Source organism: Chionomys nivalis, chromosome 18 (genome assembly GCF_950005125.1).
Source record: "Chionomys nivalis chromosome 18, mChiNiv1.1, whole genome shotgun sequence".
NCBI classification, from domain to species: Eukaryota; Metazoa; Chordata; class Mammalia; order Rodentia; family Cricetidae; genus Chionomys; species Chionomys nivalis.
In genome coordinates, this window is record NC_080103.1 from 11,237,402 (window position 1) to 11,255,743 (window position 18,342).

At 46.6% G+C, this 18,342-nt stretch overlaps 1 protein-coding gene and 1 non-coding gene across 3 annotated transcripts; one reads left to right on the forward strand and one right to left on the reverse strand.

Annotated features, from left to right (window-relative positions):
* Positions 1-620: 620 nt before the first annotated feature.
* On the reverse strand, positions 621-17,218 carry Polr3gl (RNA polymerase III subunit GL). Of its 2 annotated transcripts, XM_057793730.1 has the most exons (8): positions 17,029-17,129; positions 5,079-5,246; positions 4,616-4,745; positions 3,755-3,823; positions 3,428-3,484; positions 2,864-2,937; positions 2,646-2,759; positions 621-1,246 (listed from the first exon to the last, which is right to left on the reverse strand). In XM_057793730.1, exons 2-8 carry the CDS (start codon positions 5,202-5,204, stop codon positions 1,160-1,162), a joined length of 657 nt encoding a protein of 218 aa, XP_057649713.1. In that variant the 5' UTR covers positions 5,205-5,246; positions 17,029-17,129; the 3' UTR covers positions 621-1,159. The 2 variants fall into 2 exon arrangements, with proteins under 2 accessions (XP_057649713.1, XP_057649714.1); XM_057793731.1 differs by lacking the exon at positions 5,079-5,246 and having other exon boundaries at positions 17,029-17,218.
* LOC130890295 (U6 spliceosomal RNA) lies at positions 2,222-2,328 on the forward strand. The gene has a single exon (XR_009058731.1). It is a non-coding gene; the product is annotated as a U6 spliceosomal RNA (small nuclear RNA).
* Positions 17,219-18,342: the final 1,124 nt, after the last annotated feature.

The following is an 18,342-nucleotide window of genomic DNA, read 5'->3' on the forward strand; positions in this document are numbered from 1 at the left end:
GGAAGAGAACTTCGAAGCTGAAAACAGCGCCGCTCCTCTCTGGCCTTTCTTGACTGAGCACAAAAATAGCTGTAATCATTTGTAAATAAGGACACGATCAAGGTCAGGTGTGAGAAAGAGAGGGCTGTAGCCTTGTGATCACGCCTGAAATTATACGGGTCACGTCCCTGTGGGGAGGCCAAAGGCTGGGGTAGGCAGCTGGTCTGGGAGACCCTGTGCCTTCCCCCAACAACGCGGATGAATTCCTGATTGTGCCCTACCGTAGGGGTAAGAGGTAAAGGACGTAGGACAAGGTCCTAGTGTCACACGGGACACAGGGTTGACACCAGCGGCACAAGTCTGGGATCCCAGCAGCTCAGGAGGCTGTTTGGACTAGAGATTTAGTTCAAGGCTAACTTAGACAACTTATCAAAACACTGTCTCAAAATTTAAGAAAAAATATACAATAAGAGTTGGGGATACGGCTTAGTAAAGAGAACACTTGCTTAACATTTGTAAGGCTGTAAACTCAATCCTCAGTAGTTGGGGTGGGGTGGAAAGTGGGGGTGTGTGAGGGTGGCTTGACTGGACATCCCCCTCAGCATTCCCTCCTGCCCTTTCCCGGCAGACATCACTCTGGGTAAAGAGACAGACGCAAACATTTTATTTAAAAATACAAAACAGGCCTTACTCCTCTTGACTGTTTCTACCCCAAGTTTGTCCCTAAGGCTTATAAATATGGAGTAGCAGTGTGTACACAGCTGTCCCTCTAACAACCCAGTTACACTTCAACCCGTCTTTCATACTCAGATAGCAATCCTTTCCACAGGTGTGAGGGCCACACAGAGACGTGAGGAGGAAGGAAGCCAGCTCCTTGTCACTGCTGCTCACACAACCCCCAGGGAGCACACATGTCACCCGGATTCTGACTGAGTGACTCCCCCCAAAAGTAAATAATAGGAAGTCTGCTGTGGTGGTGTACCCCGGTACTCTCAAGACTTGGGAGGTGGAGGTAGAAGGATCAAGAGTTCAAGGCCAATCTCAGCTACATACTGAGTTCCAGACCAGCCTGAGCTATGTGAGATCCTGTCTCAAAAACAATAATAGCAAAAACAGGGAAAACCCTAAATAATTTTAGACCCTCTCTCTCAAACCAAGAAAGATATACGGGCCCAGGTTTTCAGTAGATAGCCTCATCCATGTTGTCATCACTGTCACCTCCAAAGTCCTCTCCATTGTCAAAATAGGACATGATGTAATCAGTCTCCTGAAAGGTAAAGAGAAGCAAAGATCAGCAGTGACACCGGAGTTTTTCTTCCCCATCTTTTTCTGGGTTATTTTCCTCCCAGACACACCTTTCCAGGTCTGGGACAACCCTACCAGCTGTTAAAAGTTTATTTTACTTTTTAAGTGTATAGGTATTTTGTTGGCACCTATGTCTGTATGCTGTTTGCAGGCCTGGAGCCCTCAGATGCCAGAACATGGCATCAAATGCTCTGGAATTTGAGTTACAGGTGGATGTGAGCTACCATGTGGGTACCGGGAATGGAGCTTGAGTCTTCTGGAAAGGAAGCAAATGCCCTTAACCACTGAGCCATCACTTCAACCCCATACCACACATTTTACATTATATTTATTTATTTGTGTTCGTGACTATGTGTATATGGGTGTGTTTGTGTGTGTGCGTGTGCATGTGTCTGTGTGTACCCTGGTACACGTGTGGAGGTCAGAGGACTCTTGTAGGAATCAGATCTGTCCTTCACATAGTGGATTCCGGGGATTGAACTCAGGTCATCAGGCTTGGCAGCAAGCACCTTTGCCCTCTGAGCCCTCTCACCCACCATGTTATGTGCTTTGAGAACAGGCCAGAGGCAGATAAAATGGAGCCATAGGCTCTGCAACTCCCTGAGAACATCTCCTGTGTAAGAGTGAGAGTCCAGGGTCAGTGGGATGGCTCCGTAGGAAAGGAACTTTTCTGCCAAGCTGGAGGACCTCAGTTCAATAACCAGAACCCACACGGTAGAAAGAGGGAACCAGCTCCCACAAGTTGTCTTCTGACCTCCCCACATTTGACAACACACACACACAAATAATAATCAAAAACTCTCTTGCGTGATAAGTCTGGTGGTGTACTCCTGTACTCCCAACACTGGGAAGCAGAAGCAGAAGGGTTTCTGGGGAGTTCCAGGCCAGCCTAGTTTACACAGTGAGACCCTGTCTCACAAACAAAACCCAAACAAATGTGCTTGTTTCAGCAGCACATGCACTAAAATTAGGATGACACAGGGAAGATGAGCATGGCCCCTGCTCAAGGATGACACGCAAATTCATATAGTGTTCCCTAATTTTCTTTTTTTTTTTTTTTAACTTTATTTCATGCGCATTGGTATACCGATGTCAGATTCTCTGGAACTGGAGTTACAGACAGCTGCTAGCTGCCATGTGGGTGCTGGGAATTGAACCCGGGTCCTCTGGAGGAGCAGTCAGTGCTCTTAACCACTGGGCCATCTCACCAGCCCTCCCTAATTTTCTTGACCATAAAAAACAAACAAACGAACAACAAAATAGATCTTTTAAAAGAGAGAGAGAGAAAGAGTTGAGAGCCCAGAGTTTGGGAGGGGAGAGGAGGGGGTGTGAGGGGAAAGGGAGGAGCAGAAGTCCCTCACCTCTTCATGCTCTTCCTCGTCATACTCCTCCTCCTCCCCCTCTTCCTTCTCTTCTTCTTCTTCTTTCTCTTCGTCTTCCTCTGAAGTCACTTCTTCCTCCTTCTTCTCCAGAGTCTCATGTGAGAATGAACAGGAAGAGAAGCTCACAGTCAGCTCACCCAGGGAGACCGGGGCACTGAGGGACCTGGAGCCCAGCCGCCTAGCACACTTCCCCTCACCTCTAGCTTCTGTATTGTCTCCTCCTTCTCCTCTGTGCTCTTGGGGGGCCTCTTGGGGAGGACAATGGTGGTCCCTGTTGGAGGAGCAAGAAGTGAACCCTTAGGAAGCACATCTCCTAACTAGCTTTCTTTCCAGTTTTTACATTTGTGTGTGTGTGTGTAGTGTGTATAACATGTGTGCCCATGGAGCCCTGAGGAGGGCACTGGACCTCCACAGCTGGAGTTAGAGGCAACTGTGAGCCCCTAGTGTGAGTGGAAGCAGTACATGCTTTAAGGACTGAGCCATTTCCCTGGTGCTTTTGCTTTTTATTTTTTACAAAATGTTTTGTTATATTATTTGTGTGTGCGTGCATGTGTGTGTGCAACATGCGGAAGTTAGAGTAGGCTCTTCTTCCCCCCATGTGGGTTCTAGCGACTGGTGGCAGGTGGCATTATCAGCGGAGCCCTCTCTCCTCCACCCGTCTTTCCAGGGCGCCCTCCGGCAGCAAACATGCGGCTCTGCTGCCCCCGCGTGGCTACTGTGGCATCCGCTGATGAACCCTCATCCTCTCCAGGTTCACTTACGTTCCTTCTGTAGTTTCCTAACTCGAATCTTGAGCTCTCGGGGCAGCCGCCGCCAGTCTGGGAACAGTGAGAGTGTGAAAGTCAGCAGGACCCTGCCTGGGTCCATGAATGGTGATTGGTACTAAAGGGCGGGGTTCTCAAGGACAGGAAGGAGGGGCTGGTTTGAAGCTTTTCTGGGAGGTGGCACTGTGAAGCGGTTTTCCAAGTAGAACCAAAGAGTGTTGAGAGCACACCTAAGATTCTAGTTTCTAGACGCTGCACAGGAAAGGGAGGTGGTGGTTCGAGGCACCTCTGAAGGAGGACATCCAGTGAGGGCCAGTCACCTACCAGGGTTCCAATCGATGGCATTGTCAATCGGCCCAGACATCTGATACTTGTCTGAGTAGCGTTCCACATCTGAGGGGTCAGAGGTCATGAGTCAGAGTTTTATCCACAGAATAATTTTTTCCCCCTAAGGGTCAGCCCCTCTTAGTTCTAGGGAATTATTGATCACCTCACTCCAAGCCCAGAGCCCATTGGTGCCAGCTTTGGTGAAGACCTTGTCCCTCTTCCAACCTGCCTTTTTTTGTTACTCCGCCCTTAGTCCAAAGACTCTTCTGTCTTCATTGGGCAGTATACACCAGGATAAAATCCAGGGGTCAGTCTTCTCTCTTCTTCTTACTACTGGGGTTAGCTTGGTTAAGTCTCCCATCTCTGTGAGCCCACCACCCTCAAGGTCTCAGTATAAAAGCATTAGTTGCCCATATTAAAATACTGTCCTTCCTCACCACGGGTAAATATCTGCTATGCCAAGCCAGCGGTAGCACTGCCTTCTCCACTCTCCTACTCTCCTAAGGAAGGGGAAACGCTTGGCATAGGGAGGGTGTTCAGAGACCTAGCCTCAGAGTCCTTCCAGTTAGTTAAGAGCCTTTTGAGTTGGGTTAAAGTTTGTACCCGCACCCCACCCCCACCCACCTATACATATGAAGTAAGATGCTAATGCTTCAATGTCCCACCAGCCCCAAGATTTAGGGTTCAACTCAAATCTGAGTAAGGTTGTACATTTCAGACACAGAGGGGGATTTTAATGTAAATAGTAAAGTTCTCCATTAAATAGTAAACGTCCTGAGTCTCCCTGGTCCCCAATGGTGCTGAGCATGGGCACTGCCTATGGAAGTCTCCAAACACGATGCCAGCCTTCCCACTGACCTCTTTTGGGGACAGCTGGCCGGATGAAGTATGGGAGCTGCCTCATGGCCCCACGCAGCTCTTGCTTCAGTGCCAGAACGTACTCCCCTTCCTCTCCCGCGGGCAGAGGCACCGGGTGGAACTCCAGGGGCTGAGGAGACACAATGGTTAGCCTAGGACAGGAAGGCCGCAGTGAACTCCTTAAAGGGTCTTTCCCCTAAGCTGAATCCAAATCCATTGTGCCCAGTAAACAGAGGGCCAGAGGATTGGGAGGCCAATGCAGCATCTTTTGAAAGCTGGGGACTAGGGAACATGAAGAGAAAAAACAAACACGTATTTGCCTAGAACCGTCTTCTGTGGGTTGGGACTCTGGAGACACAGGGTCAAAATGAGGGCAGCTTATGATGGGCCAGGAGGATTCCGTGGTCACAGGTAGTCGGTGAGGGGCACATGGGAGTCTTGGGAAAGGGAGGAAGACACTCACTGGGAAGAGTGGAGAAGGCTGCAGAGTGGGTGGGGGCAAAGCATCGCCCTTCCCAATGCCCACAGCCTCCATGTTGAAGGTCAACTGGCCTCGGCCACGACCCCGGCCCCCACCCCGGGTGGCCATGGTGGAGGGGGCCTGGATACTCCGAGATCCAGTGAGAAAAACCTAATAAAGACAAAAACAAAGAGATAAAGAAGTATAAGGAGCTACATGACATCTGATGGCCTCTGGCAGGTGACTTTTTTCTCAGTGCTGAGGTTCGAACCCAGAGCCTCTCTCATGCTAGGTACTCTACCTCTGAGCTATATTCCAAACCCTTTCTCTGTTGACACTTAAAAAAAAATCAATGGTAGCTGGACAGTGGTAGTGCACACCTTTAATCCCAGCATTTGGGAGGCAAATCTCTGAGTTTGGGGCCAGCCTGATCTATAGACCAAGTTCTGGGACAGCCAGGACTATGCAAAGAAACCCTGTCTTTAAAAAAAAAGAAACAGAATAAATTTGATTAATTAAAAATAAATAAAACATTAAGTTAAAAGTGATCCCACAAACCTGTAATCCTAACCCCACACTTGGAAGGCTAAGGCAGGAGGATTGCAAGCTTGAGACCAGCCTGGTCTAGAGTTCCAGGCTACTTGGGACTGAATAGCAAGATCATGTCTCAAAAATAAACAAATCGGGATCCGGAGAGATTGTTCAGTGGTTGAGAGTATGCACTGATTTTTGCAGAGGAAGGAGTTTAGTTCCCAGTACTTGTGTCTGGTTGCTCACAACCATTTGTAAACTCAGCTCCAGGAACTCTAACACCCTTGCTGGGTCTCCATTGGGGCCTGCACTCTCTCTCTCTCTCTCTCTCTCTCTCTCTCTCTCTCTCTCTCTCTCTCTCTCTCACACACACACACACACACACACACACAATTTTAAAACACTGAAATTTTTTATTTATGTGCATTGGTGTTTTGCCTGCCTGTATATCTGTATGAGGGTGTCGGGTACCCTGGAAGAGTTTACAGTTAATTCTGAGCTGCCATGTGGGTGGTGGGAATTGAACCAGGGTCCTCTGGAAGAGCAGTCAGTGCTCTTAACTGCTGAGTCATCTTTCCAGCCCCCATTAAAACATTTTTTAAAAATATTTTTAAAAGGGGGATTGGAGAGCTGGTTTGATGGCTAAAAGTATATGCTGCTCTTGCAGAGGACCTGGGTTTGGGTCCCACCTAACCTAGGCAGTTCCCAAGTTCCAGGAGACCAGTGCCCTTTTCCAGCCCCCATAGTCATCTCACATACGTGGTGCTCACATACGTGGCGCTCACATACGTGGCGCTCACATACGTGGCGCTCCTACAGTCAAGTAGGCACATATACATACGTAAAAAGAAACATGTTGAAAGATTTTGAAACACTAAAAATTAATAAATTTTGGCTATGGAGTTGTCTCAGCACTAAGAGTGAATAACTTGAATTTAATTCCCAGCAGCAGAAAAACCTGCAACTCCAGCTCCAGGGGATCCAATGCCTTTGGCCTTCATGGGCACCTGAATTCATGTGCACACACAGACCCATAATAATAAAATATATCTTTTTTATTTTTTGAGATTTTTATTTTTTATTTTATGTGTTTTACAAGCATGCATGTGTGCCATATGTGTGCAGTGCCCACAAAGGCCAGAAGAGAGCACTGTTTCTCCCAAGACTGGAATTACAGATGGTCATTGGTGCCTGAAGAGGTGCTGGGACTTGGACAGAGCTCTTAATCACAGAGTCATCTCTTCAGCCCCCCAATAAGATAAATCAATATTAGATTATAACCCTAAAGTACAAGGTAAATGTCCATGAGTACATAGTGGTATAAATGACTGGGAAAAGACAAATGTCCCATGCAGAATTCTAAACAAACTATGTAGATAGTTCAAGCTAAAACATAACTAAAGCATGTAGCTATCCCAGGCCACAGGACAGGAGCATAATTCCTGACTCATAAGCGTGAGTAGTATAGGAACTTCTGTCTCATATGCTTGTGGCAAACTGGAGGGTATGGAGTAACTTTTTTTTTTTTTTTTTTAAGATTTATTTAAGCCGGGCGATGGTGGCGCACGCCTTTAATCCCAGCACTCGGGAGGCAGAGGCAGGTGGATCTCTGTGAGTTCGAGGCCAGCCTGGTCTACAGAGCTAGTTCCAGGACAGGCTCCAAAGCCACAGAGAAACCCTGTCTCGAAAAACCAAAAAAAAAAAAAAAAAAAAAAAAAAAAAAAAAAAATTTATTTATACAGTATCCTGCCTGTAGGCCAGAAGAGGGCACCAGTTTTCATCATAAGTGGTTGTGAGCCACCATGTGGTAGCTGGGAATTGAACACAGGACCTCTGGAAGAGCAGCCAGTGCTCTTAACCACTGAGCCATCTCTCCAGCCCTGGAGTAACTTCCCAGTGGGCATTATGCCAGCAGGTGACCAAGATCAACATCAATCGCAGTAACTCACATGGATATTCTTAACATGACTTAAGGACATTTGTTTCTTTTCTTGCTTTGTTGATCTCTGGTAGCCCAGGTTGGCCTGAAACTCACTATGTAGCAGACGATGATAGTGACCTGTGACCTGTGATCTGCCTGCCTCTACTCTGGAGTGCGGGGACTGCAAACCATGAGTCTCCTTCCCTTTCTCTCCGGCCCTTTCATCCTTCCTTGACAAGGTGTCATTGTGTAGCCCAGGCTATCCTTGAGCACTCTGTCTCAGCTTCCTCTGTGCATGTGCCAGATTTGAAATGTTACTTTTACTTCTTGTCCTCATTCCCAAAGCTCTTAAGTTCATTTTAGTCATTGAAAAACAACAGCTTCCAACAGAGGGCTAGCCTACAGCACGCCAACCAGTTCTCTTCAAAACTGTAAAGATCATAAAAAAAAAACAACAACTGAGAAACTGTTGTAGCTCAGAGGAGCCCAAGGGGATGAGACAAAATGTATCAGGGTATTCTGGATGGGATCATGACACATGAAAAGACCATTATATAAAATCTGAAGAAATCTAATATGCCAGGTGGTGTGGTGTGGGAGGTCCTTCTGTTTGTGTGCTGCTTTCATTGGTTAATTAATAAAGAAACTGCTTGGCCTGATAGAGCAGAACTTAGGTAGGCAGAAAAGACAGAACTGAATTCTGGGAGGAAGAAAACAGAGTCAGAGAGCCACCATGAAGATGCCAGGTCAGACATGCTGAATCTTTCCCGGTAAGCCACAACATCATGGTGATATACAGATTATTAGAAATAGGTTAAATCAATATGTGAGAGTTAGCCAATAAGAGGCTGGAGCTAATGGGCCAGGCAGTGATTTTAATTAATACAATTTCTGTGTGGTTATTTTGGGTGTAAGTTAGCTGGGCGGCTGGAACCAAAAGCAGGCCCTCTCTCCTCCAACAGTGGTGGAGCTCATATCTTTTTTTTTCTTATTAAAAATTTCCACCTCCTCCCATTTCCCTCCTCCTCCCTCCCCCTCCCTCTCCAGTCCTAAGAGCAGTCAGGATTCCCTGCCCTGTGGGAAGTCCAAGGTCTTCCCTCCTTGATACAGGTCTAGGAAGGTGGGGCTCATATCTTTAATCCCAGAATGTGAGAGGCAGAAGCAAGTAGATCTCTATGAGTTTGAGGCCAGCCTGATCCCCAGATAAAGTTCCAGGACAGTCGGGGCTACACAGAGAAACCCTGTCTGTCTCAGGAAAGAAAGAAAGAAAGAAAGAAAGAAAGAAAGAAAGAAAGAAAGAAAGAAAGAAAGAAAGAAAGAGGGAGGGAAATGTACCAATAGTAGTTCATCAATTGTAACAAATGCAGTATAGTAATACACAACATTAATAATAGGAAAACTGTGTGCCAGGGATATATGGGAACTCTGGGGTTATCTGCCCAGTTTCTCTGTAAATCTGTTTTTTTGTTTTGTCTTATTTTGGTTTTTTTTTTTTAATATTTATTTATTATGTATACAATATTCTGTCTGTGTGTATGTCTGCAGGCCAGAAGAGGGCACCAGACTTCATTACAGATGGTTGTGAGCCATCATGTGGTTGCCGGGAATTGAACTCAGGACCTTTGGAAGAGCAGGCAATGCTCTTAACCACTGAGCCATCTCTCCAGCCCTTGTCTTATTTTGTTGAAGTTCTGGAAGTTGAATGCATGGTTCTCCACATTCCAAGGGAGCACTCAGTCACTAAACTCCATCCCTAGCCCTGTAAATATTGTTTTCGTTCAGCTGACGGCTTTCAGGATTGCTCCTCCTTTTCTTCTCTGTTTGTGTATTCATTTTCCGATCATGTATGAATACTTCTTTAATAATAAGAGAAAATTATTAGGTAGGCTCTGTGGCCTGAGCCTGTAATCCCAGCATTTGGGGGGCTGAGGAAAGAGGGCAGCTGAATAGTCTGGGGCTGCCTTGGGCTATACAGATATTTCTAAACTCTTGATCCTTCTTGCCTTTCCCTCCCAAGTTCTGAGATTACAGGTATGTGCCAACATGACCAGCCAATAAATAAAATTATTGATTTAAAATTGTAACCACAGGTCCAAGGAGAGTCTCAGTGGGTAAAGGCCCTTGGCATGCAAGCTGACACCCTGAGTTTGATCCACAGAACCGATGGGAAACAGAGACAGGAGAATTGGTGAACATTTATAGGCTGGTTAGCCTGAACTACACTGCTCAGTGGTTAGAGACCCTTGCTTCAACAAGGTGGGGGGAGCACAGATGAGGTCAGAGAACTTTGGGGATTCTCTCTCTGTCTCTCACAGACACACATGCACACACACAAACACACACTGAAGTAAAAGTTTAAAAATTGAATTAATGTAACTATGTATCTTATTTACAGAACCATATATAAGACTAATCTATAGCAGGAAGAAGATGGATATCTGAGAAGTTAGGAGCGTCTAACCACTATGAAAACATAGAAGGGAAAGATTGCTGTTTCCCACCGACTCAAGAGAGCCATCCTGTCTTTAGCTCCTCTCAAGAAAGAGGACGGAGCAAGCTGGCTGAGGTCTCTTTCCCTTTGACAGTTCCAGCTCCAGCCGTGGAGAAGAGAGTGGTTCTGACGGCAAGACAGGGGAAGCTAAGAAAAGGCCATGAACGTGGAGGCTAGACCATTCTAACCCCACTTCCACACTTTACACATTAAGTGATTGCCAAAGATACAGAGGAAAAACTGCAAATGCTGTTTAATGCAGACATCAAGCTGGTGGTCAGAAACCAGACAGCAGGTCTCCCCCTTTCAGCTTGGGAGTCTAATGAATCCACGTATGTAGCAAATAGGGCTGTATACCCACTCAGGAGCTTCCAGCTTGGAGATCCAGGGTCCCAGTGGGGACGCTATGCTGCTGCTCTGCTAAACACCTAATTTACTATGTTTTCCACTTAGGGATTAGTGCTGGGGTCCGGTTTTGCTCAGAGGAGTTTCCTTTTGTTACGGTCAGCGGTGATACTACAGACTGGTCAAAGAACAGAGAATACAGGACTGTCTGTTGTCAAGACATAAGACACGAGTATCAGCCATTCTAAGGCTTAGAGAACCCTATGGAAGGGAGGGAAGACTGGAGTGTGTGGAACACTGATTTCTGGGCACGGCTGTTGAACCCTTGCACTAGAGCAGCAGTGATCAACACGAGACTGGGCCTGCTCACATCCTGTCACTTAAGGAAGGGTTCTACTCCTCCCTGAGAATTTGCAAGACCTTAGTAACTGATGCGAGAGAGAGAGGCATTTTCTTCGGTGGTGCAGCCACTGGTAAGGTTCTCAAGCTCCTATAAAGAAACTCTCCCTGAGCCAGGTCTGGCGGCGCATGCCTTTAATCCTGGCACTTGAGAGGCAAAGGCAGGCAAATATCTGTGATCTTAGGCCAACCTGGTCTACGCAGGGATCTTCAAACCAGCCAAGGCTACATAGTGAGATCTGTCTCAGAAAAAAAAAAAGAAATAAAGAAAGAAGAAAGAAAGGAAATAATTTACTATGCTCCATAAACAATCCTAATGAAACTGACTACAGCACATTGAAAAGACACAAAAGCACAAGGGGCCCTAATTGGGAAGAAGGGGGTTAGCAGGAATGGCAGAGGGACAGAAACGGGTAGCTGAGTGTGTGTGTGTGTGTGTGCATGTGTGTGTGTGTGTGTGTGTGTGTGTGAGAGAGAGAGAGAGAGAGAGAGAGAGAGAGAGAGAGAGAGGATACGATCAAAATACACTCTACATAGATGAGTTACATCTATGAAAATGTCATAATGGAACCTATTGTTATATAATTAACATGCACTAATAAAACATTAAGAAGGGATTCTTGGGGACAACGTGGCTCAGATCTGCTCCTATTAACATCGCCCCCCCCCCCGTGCCCATTAGGGTACCGTGCTTTCCCGCATGCCAGCTCTCACACCCCACACTCAGGCCAGGTTACACACACCTCTGGACTGCGGTAAAAGTTCAACATACAAAAGAACCACTGGTGGGGAATATTATTTTAAGGTCTGTTGCTTTTTTTTTTTTAATGCTGCATTAGTTTAACTCTGAAGCTGTGATTCTTTGCCTGTCTAAAACACCTGATGGTCCTAACAAAGAGCCCAACAGCCATAGTGAGGCAGGGCTGGCGGGCAGAGAGGATAAACAGGAGAACTGAGGACAAAGAGGAGCAGGACAACAATGAGAGGAGGACTTCAGGGGCCACCCACCCCGTCAGGCAGCAGCAGAGCAGGAGTGAGAGTAAGATACACAGAAGTAGGAGAAAGGTAAAAGCCCAAGGCAAAGGTAGACAGGGTGATTAGTTAAGAAAAGCTGGCCAGAAGCAAACCAAGCTAAGGCTAGGCATTCCTAACTAAGAATAAGCCTCCATGTGTAATTTATTTGGAAGCTGGGTGGTGGGCCCCTCAAAAAGCCAAAGAGTAGAACATCACACAACAAACCACCAACAAATACATGGAGTCTAAGGAAGGCAGAGCTGGGTGTGGGAGCACATGCCTGGGATCCAGTACCTGAGATGTAAAACCAGGATGCCTGGAGTTCAAGGCCATCCTAGGCTACATAGTTAGTGCCAGGCCATCTTGGGCAACATGAGTTCCTGTCTCAAAATACCAAAACCAACTAAACAAGCCAAAAAAATAAAAGTCCCAGTTCTCTCATTTCCTAACTACAGAAACTTTGTTTTTTCTTTGCAAAATGAGAATAATAATAAAATAAACCCACTGTCTTAATTACTGCTAAGTTGCTATGAAGAGACACCATGACCGAGCATCTTATAGAAGAGGCTTTATTGGGAGCTTACCCTTTCAGAGGGTGACCCGTGACCATCATGACAGGGATGGCGGCAGGCATGCAGGCATGGCAGCAGCAGGCAGGCATGGCACAGGAGTAGTAGCTGAGAGCTTACATCTCATCCATAAACACAAGGCAGAGGCAGAGAAAGCTAACTAGGAACAATGGGGCCTTTTGAAACCTCAAAGCCCATCCCCAGTGACATACCCCCCAATCCTTCCCAGATAGATCCATTAACTGGGGACCCAGCATAAAAACTTATGAGCGTCTGGGGGCCATGCTCACTCAAACCCTCAAACCACAGCACCTACTATGTGCCACTGAGTTGCTGGATACTGCTGATAAGGCAGTGAGTAAGATGGGCAAACTAACAAACTAAACAATAACAAAACTCCTGGCACCCGGTGCTTCCTACATGGAGTTCATATTCTGGCGGAGTCACCAGCTTACAGATAACAGTTTAAGCCACAAGAGTAGGCAAGGTCCCAAAAGCAGATGACATAGAGACCAGTCCCGGGGCACTCTAATTCTGTATTTGTAGTAGACACGGTAAGAAGTAATACTATGTTAGAACTCTTAGAGATCTACATGGAAAAAATCATTCCCCCCAAAAGAAATGATAGCTTGAGATGCACCTCCGTGACACAGCCCTCGCTCAGAAGCCCCGGGATCAAGCACCTACGTGACATAGCCCTCGCTCAGAAGCCCCGGGATCAAGCATCTCCGTGACATAGCCCTCGCTCAGAAGGCCCGGGATCAAGCCCCTCCATGACACAGCCCTCGCTCAGAAGGCCCGGAATCAAGCTCCTGGTATGAGAGAGGAAAAATCGCAAGTAAGATGGGCATGTTGCATATTATCTGTAATCCCGGCACAAGAGAAGCTGAGACAGGGGGATTGCAAACACTATGCAAGCCTAGGCTACACAATAAGATATTGTCTCAAAAAACAACAAACAAAAACAAATTAAAAAAAAACAGAGAAGGGTTGGACAGGGTGTCAAGTACCTTTAATTCTAGCACTTGAGGCAGAGACAGGTAGATCTCTGTGAGTTCAAGGCCAGCATGTTCTACAAAAGTTCCAGGACAGCCAGGTCTATATAATAAGACCCTGCCTCAAAACAAATAAACAACAACAACACAAAAAAATTGGGCAAAGAATATGAACAGAAAATTGACAATAGAATGCTCAATAAAACCACTTTAAAATTACCTACATCCATCTATCTATCTATCTATCTATCTATCTATCTATCTATCTATCTATCTAGATCTAGATATAATCTGAGACAGGTTCACTCTACACACAGGCTTTCTCTATGATTGTTCTAGAACTATGTAGGCCAGGCTGGCCCCACACCCACAGAGATCTGCCTGCCTCTGCCTCCCAAGTTCTGGAATTAAAACCATGCCTGGTCTCCTTCTTTCAAGATTTATATTTAGTTTAAATTATGTGCACGTGAGTGCTGTGCCCATGGAGGCCAAAGGGGTCAGATTCCCTGGTAGCTGGAATTGCAGATGGGTGCTGGGAAATAAACTTAGGTCCTCTGTGAGAGCAGTATACCTGCTTAACCACTCAGCTGTTTCTCTAGCCCGATTTAAAAGAAATATATTTGTGTGTGTGTGTGTACAATGTATGCATGTGTGTGAATAATGTATGCATGTGCATGTGTCTGTGTGTGAAGGTGCCTGTGGGCTGTGATGTGTGTGGAGGTCAGAGGTCAACTTTGGGTGTGGTCTTCACCCTCTGTTTTGCATTAGAGGCAAGATCTTTCTTGTTGGCATAGCTGGCCAGTGAGCTCCTGTAGGACTTGCTGATCTTTACCTCCCATCTCACCACAGGAGAGCTGGTATTGCACCGCAGGCCACCACAGCAGTCCTGCTTTTACATGGGTTCAGGGACATGAACCTAGGTTTCCAGCTTGAGATGAAAGTAGTTCTTATGGGGGCTGGAGAGATGGCTCAGCGGTTAAGAGCACTGACTGTTCTTCCAGAGATCCTGAGTTCAATTCCCAGCAACCACATGGTGGCTCACAGCCATCTATAATGAGATCTGGTGCCCTCTTCTGGCCTGCAGGCACACATGGAAGGAATGTTGTATACATAATAAAAATAAATAAATCTTTAAAAAAAAAAAAAGAAAGAAAAGAAAGTAGTTCTTATGGATTGAGCCATCTCCTTGGCCCAATAAAACCATTGCCTACCTAACAAAGGGACTAACAAAAACTTAAATGATAATAGTCAGGCTGTGGTGAGATTCCCCTCAGATGGACTTTGGCTATGCTGGTTAGTTTTTTGTCAAATTGCCACAAGCTAGGACCATCTGGGAAGAAAGAATCTTAATTGAGAAAATGATTCCATCAGATGGGCCTGTGGACAGGTTTGTGAGGACATTTTCTTAACTAATGTGGGAGGGCCCAGGGCATTGCGAGCGGTGCCACCACTGGGCAGGTGGCCTTGGGTTGTACAGAAAAGAAGCTGAGCAAGCCATCGAGAGCAAGTCAGGCAGCAGCGCCCCTCCATGGCCTCTGCTTCAGTTCCTGCCTCTACGTTTCTGCCTTTGCTTCCTTCATGATAGACTGTGACTGGGAAACGTAAACCAAATAAACCCTTTCCTCCCTAAGTGGCTTCCGGTCATAATGTTTTAGCACAGCAGTAAAAAGCAACGTCCATGGAAAGACTAAACAATCTCTCAAGGTTCTGAATGTCTTTATTCTTAATCTAGAAATCCTACTGTTAAAATGGTGGAATATTCTTTTACACTGTGTGAATCTCTGCCACTGTGGTCAGGTTATAAAGAAGCTGACTGGCCAGTAGCTGGACAGGTAGAAGTTAGGCAGGGATGTGCAGACAAACAGAGAGCACGAAGAACAAGAGGAGGGTCTCAGGATCTCAAGGAGATGTGGAGAGGAGATGAACTTGTTGTACTGAGAAAAAGTACTGAGCCACGTGGAAGAGCATAGATAAGAAATATGGGTCAATTTAAAATGTAATAGTTAGCTGGTAACAAGCCTGAGCTATTAGCCAAGCATTTATAATAATAAAGCTCTGTGTGGTTATTTGGGAACTGGCTGGAGGGACAGAAAAGTCTATATAAAATCTGCCCTAATAATCACATAGTCTGCAACAAAAGTAACAGGATGCTTGTTAAAGAACCATTTATGGCAGTAACAGTTCTGACATAAACTGGGGGTGGTGCACATACCTACAGTCCTACACACAAGAGGCTAAGGCAGGAAATGGTCAGCCTAAGGTATATAGGGAGTTCCAAGCCAGCCTGGGCTAGACAGTAAGACCTTGTTTAAAACAACAAAGTTTGCAATGACATAAGTGATCTAATAATAGATGATTTTAAAAAAAACATTTTAGAGGGGCTGGAGAGATGGCTCAGCGGTTAAGAGCACTGGCTGCTCTTCTAGTGGTCCTGAGTTCAATTCCCAGCAACCACACGGTGGCTTACAACCATCCCTAATGAGATCTGGTGCCTTCTTCTGGCCTGCAGGGATATGGGCAGAACACTGTATACATAATAAATAAATCTAAGAATAAAATAAAATAGTTATAAAAAACATTTTAGAGTATTATCAAAGAAATTTTTTTCACAGTCACTAAATAACCATTTATTGAACAGATTTTAGCCGAGGGGTCACCATGATCCTCATTGTCTAGCATTATGTCTGGCATGCTGTAGGTGCGCCGGAAGTAGCTGTTGTTTCAACAAATGACTTTACGAGTCTACAGACCTTCCACACTTGAGACCTTGTGAGTCAGAAAGCCTTCTCGTTCCCTTCGCTGTTTGCCTTCTCTGGTCTGAGAGTAATTATAAAACATTAATGCGAGAAACCACCAATTTAAAGGCCCTTAATTATATACTACGTTGTCTTCTATTGTTCCCTAATTATATTAGGAGTTTAAATTCGTCCTCCTTGACAAGAGCACTGGTTCCCACAAATCAATTCCATTCAATTAACGCTTATTGAGCACAACGTATTAAGTACCACAATCTGTCCCACCAAACCTTCCGTTCAAAAGAATAGAAACTTCAAAAGAGAACCTGTAATCCTAGCACATAGCAGGAGTCTGCCAATAAAAAGGATGGGAGGGATGGAGGGAGAGCGTGAGCCGCACCGAAATGGTTAAATGCTCTTGCTGCCAAATGGCCAGGAAAACTGACTCGCTCACATTGTCCTCTGACCTCCGTGCGCGCACGTCTACAAACAAATAATGTTGTAATTAAAATCAAAGAGATTCCAATAGTGCTAATAAGGTAGTGTCAGGCTGGGGATCAATTAATTCTTCTTAAGAAAGGCAGTCCAGGAAGGCGGTGGGTAGGTAGCGTTTTAGGCTGACTTGATAGCTAACAGGAGTCTGTCAGGCTCTTGACAGGGGGCTAATGGTAACAGATGCGGGAGACGCTGGTACCATAACAGAGTCTGAACTACAAGAATGAGCCTTCCTCGCCTTCTGCTTTAATATCTGTCCCAGACACGACAGCAAGCCCTGCCTCTCCCTGACGTACAGTCAACACAGCAATGGGAGCCCGGGAGAAAGGGCAGGGATCCAGAAGGGGGATGGCCCGACAGGCTGACAGAAAGCGTTGTCTATCTTGTTGTCGGCCACGGAAGACCATTCGGGAAGCAGCGGACCAAACCGGGTCAGAGTCACCAAGTCAAAGCCTTACCTGCCGTCCCACCCCCACTCGGGGCCCACGCAGCGGCCAACTTGAAATTCGCTTTTCTTCCTCCAGCCCGCGTCCTAGGCCCGCCTCCCCGAGCTCTCCATTGGTGGGTTTCCCGGCCAATCTTGGACAGCGGAGGAGGGGAAGGCGAGGAGGCGGGGTGGGGAGCGAGCCTAACCGGAACTGAGGCTTGGGAAGTGGGGCGCGCTGAGATGTGGGGCTGCAGTCTCCACCTCAGCCCGGACGGAACCCCCTGGACGGCAGGAGACAATCAGCTGCTCAGAGCTCATCCAGGCAGATGAGGAGAGCCGCTGCTGGGAAATGGCCTCCTGGGTTGGAGAGACCACACTGCTCTATGCTCCCCAACTTGTTCCCAGCACCCGCCTGGAGGCGCCCAACCGCCAGACTCCAGCTCCAGGGCCTCTGGCGCCCTCTCCTGGCCCCGCGCGCCACCCAACCCCCACTTTCCGACCCTCTCTTTAATCCTGCGCAGTCTCCAGCACCAACCAATAAATACTTTTAAAAAAATTATTATTAATTTTTTTTAAAAAAGACGGCCTGGTCACCCAGTCTAGGCTGGTCTTGAACTCATGATACTCTCGCCTCTGTCATTACGGTGTGCTACCAAGCTCAACCCAAGAATGCCCCCTTCATTCACCCACCGTGGTCTGAGAAGTGAGAGGGGGCTTGGGGATCGAGAAGTCGCTGTGGAGAGAAGGCAGGAACCCAGTGGGGTTTTCTTTCTGTATTTCCCAACGGCCTTTCAAGCCCCTTGGTAAGGTGAGGGGAGAGTCATGCTTCAGGATGAAAGAGAAACCCAGGAGTAGTCAACAAGAATATGCCAGATGTCAGAGAAAATGGCCTCTAGACTGGGAAACTATGTGAGTGTAGTGTCAAGTGCCCAGTTTTGGGACTAGTACAAAAACAGTGATGAAACTTTGGGGAAAACTTGCTTAACCTCATTACATTTGCTGCAAGAAGACGATTGTTCCCACCTTATAGAGTTGTGGGGTTGGGGATGTGTGCACTGCAGAATGCCCGGCACACATCAACAGCTTGCATAAGCGGCTCTTTTCCCTACAAGTATTTCTCCTCCTCGCCCAGGAACATTTTTTGTATCTGTATATGGTGGCCTCCGCCATTTTAATTCTCTAGGATCCTTGGAAAGCTTTCCAAACCCTTAGAACCTATCCAGTGCCCCCACTTCCCTTGGTACCTTCCAACTGGACACAAACTCATCCCTAAAATATGCAGATGGAAGCCTTGGTAACCATGGAGACAGGGCAGGTGGCACGGAGAGGCAGAGGCAACAGATAG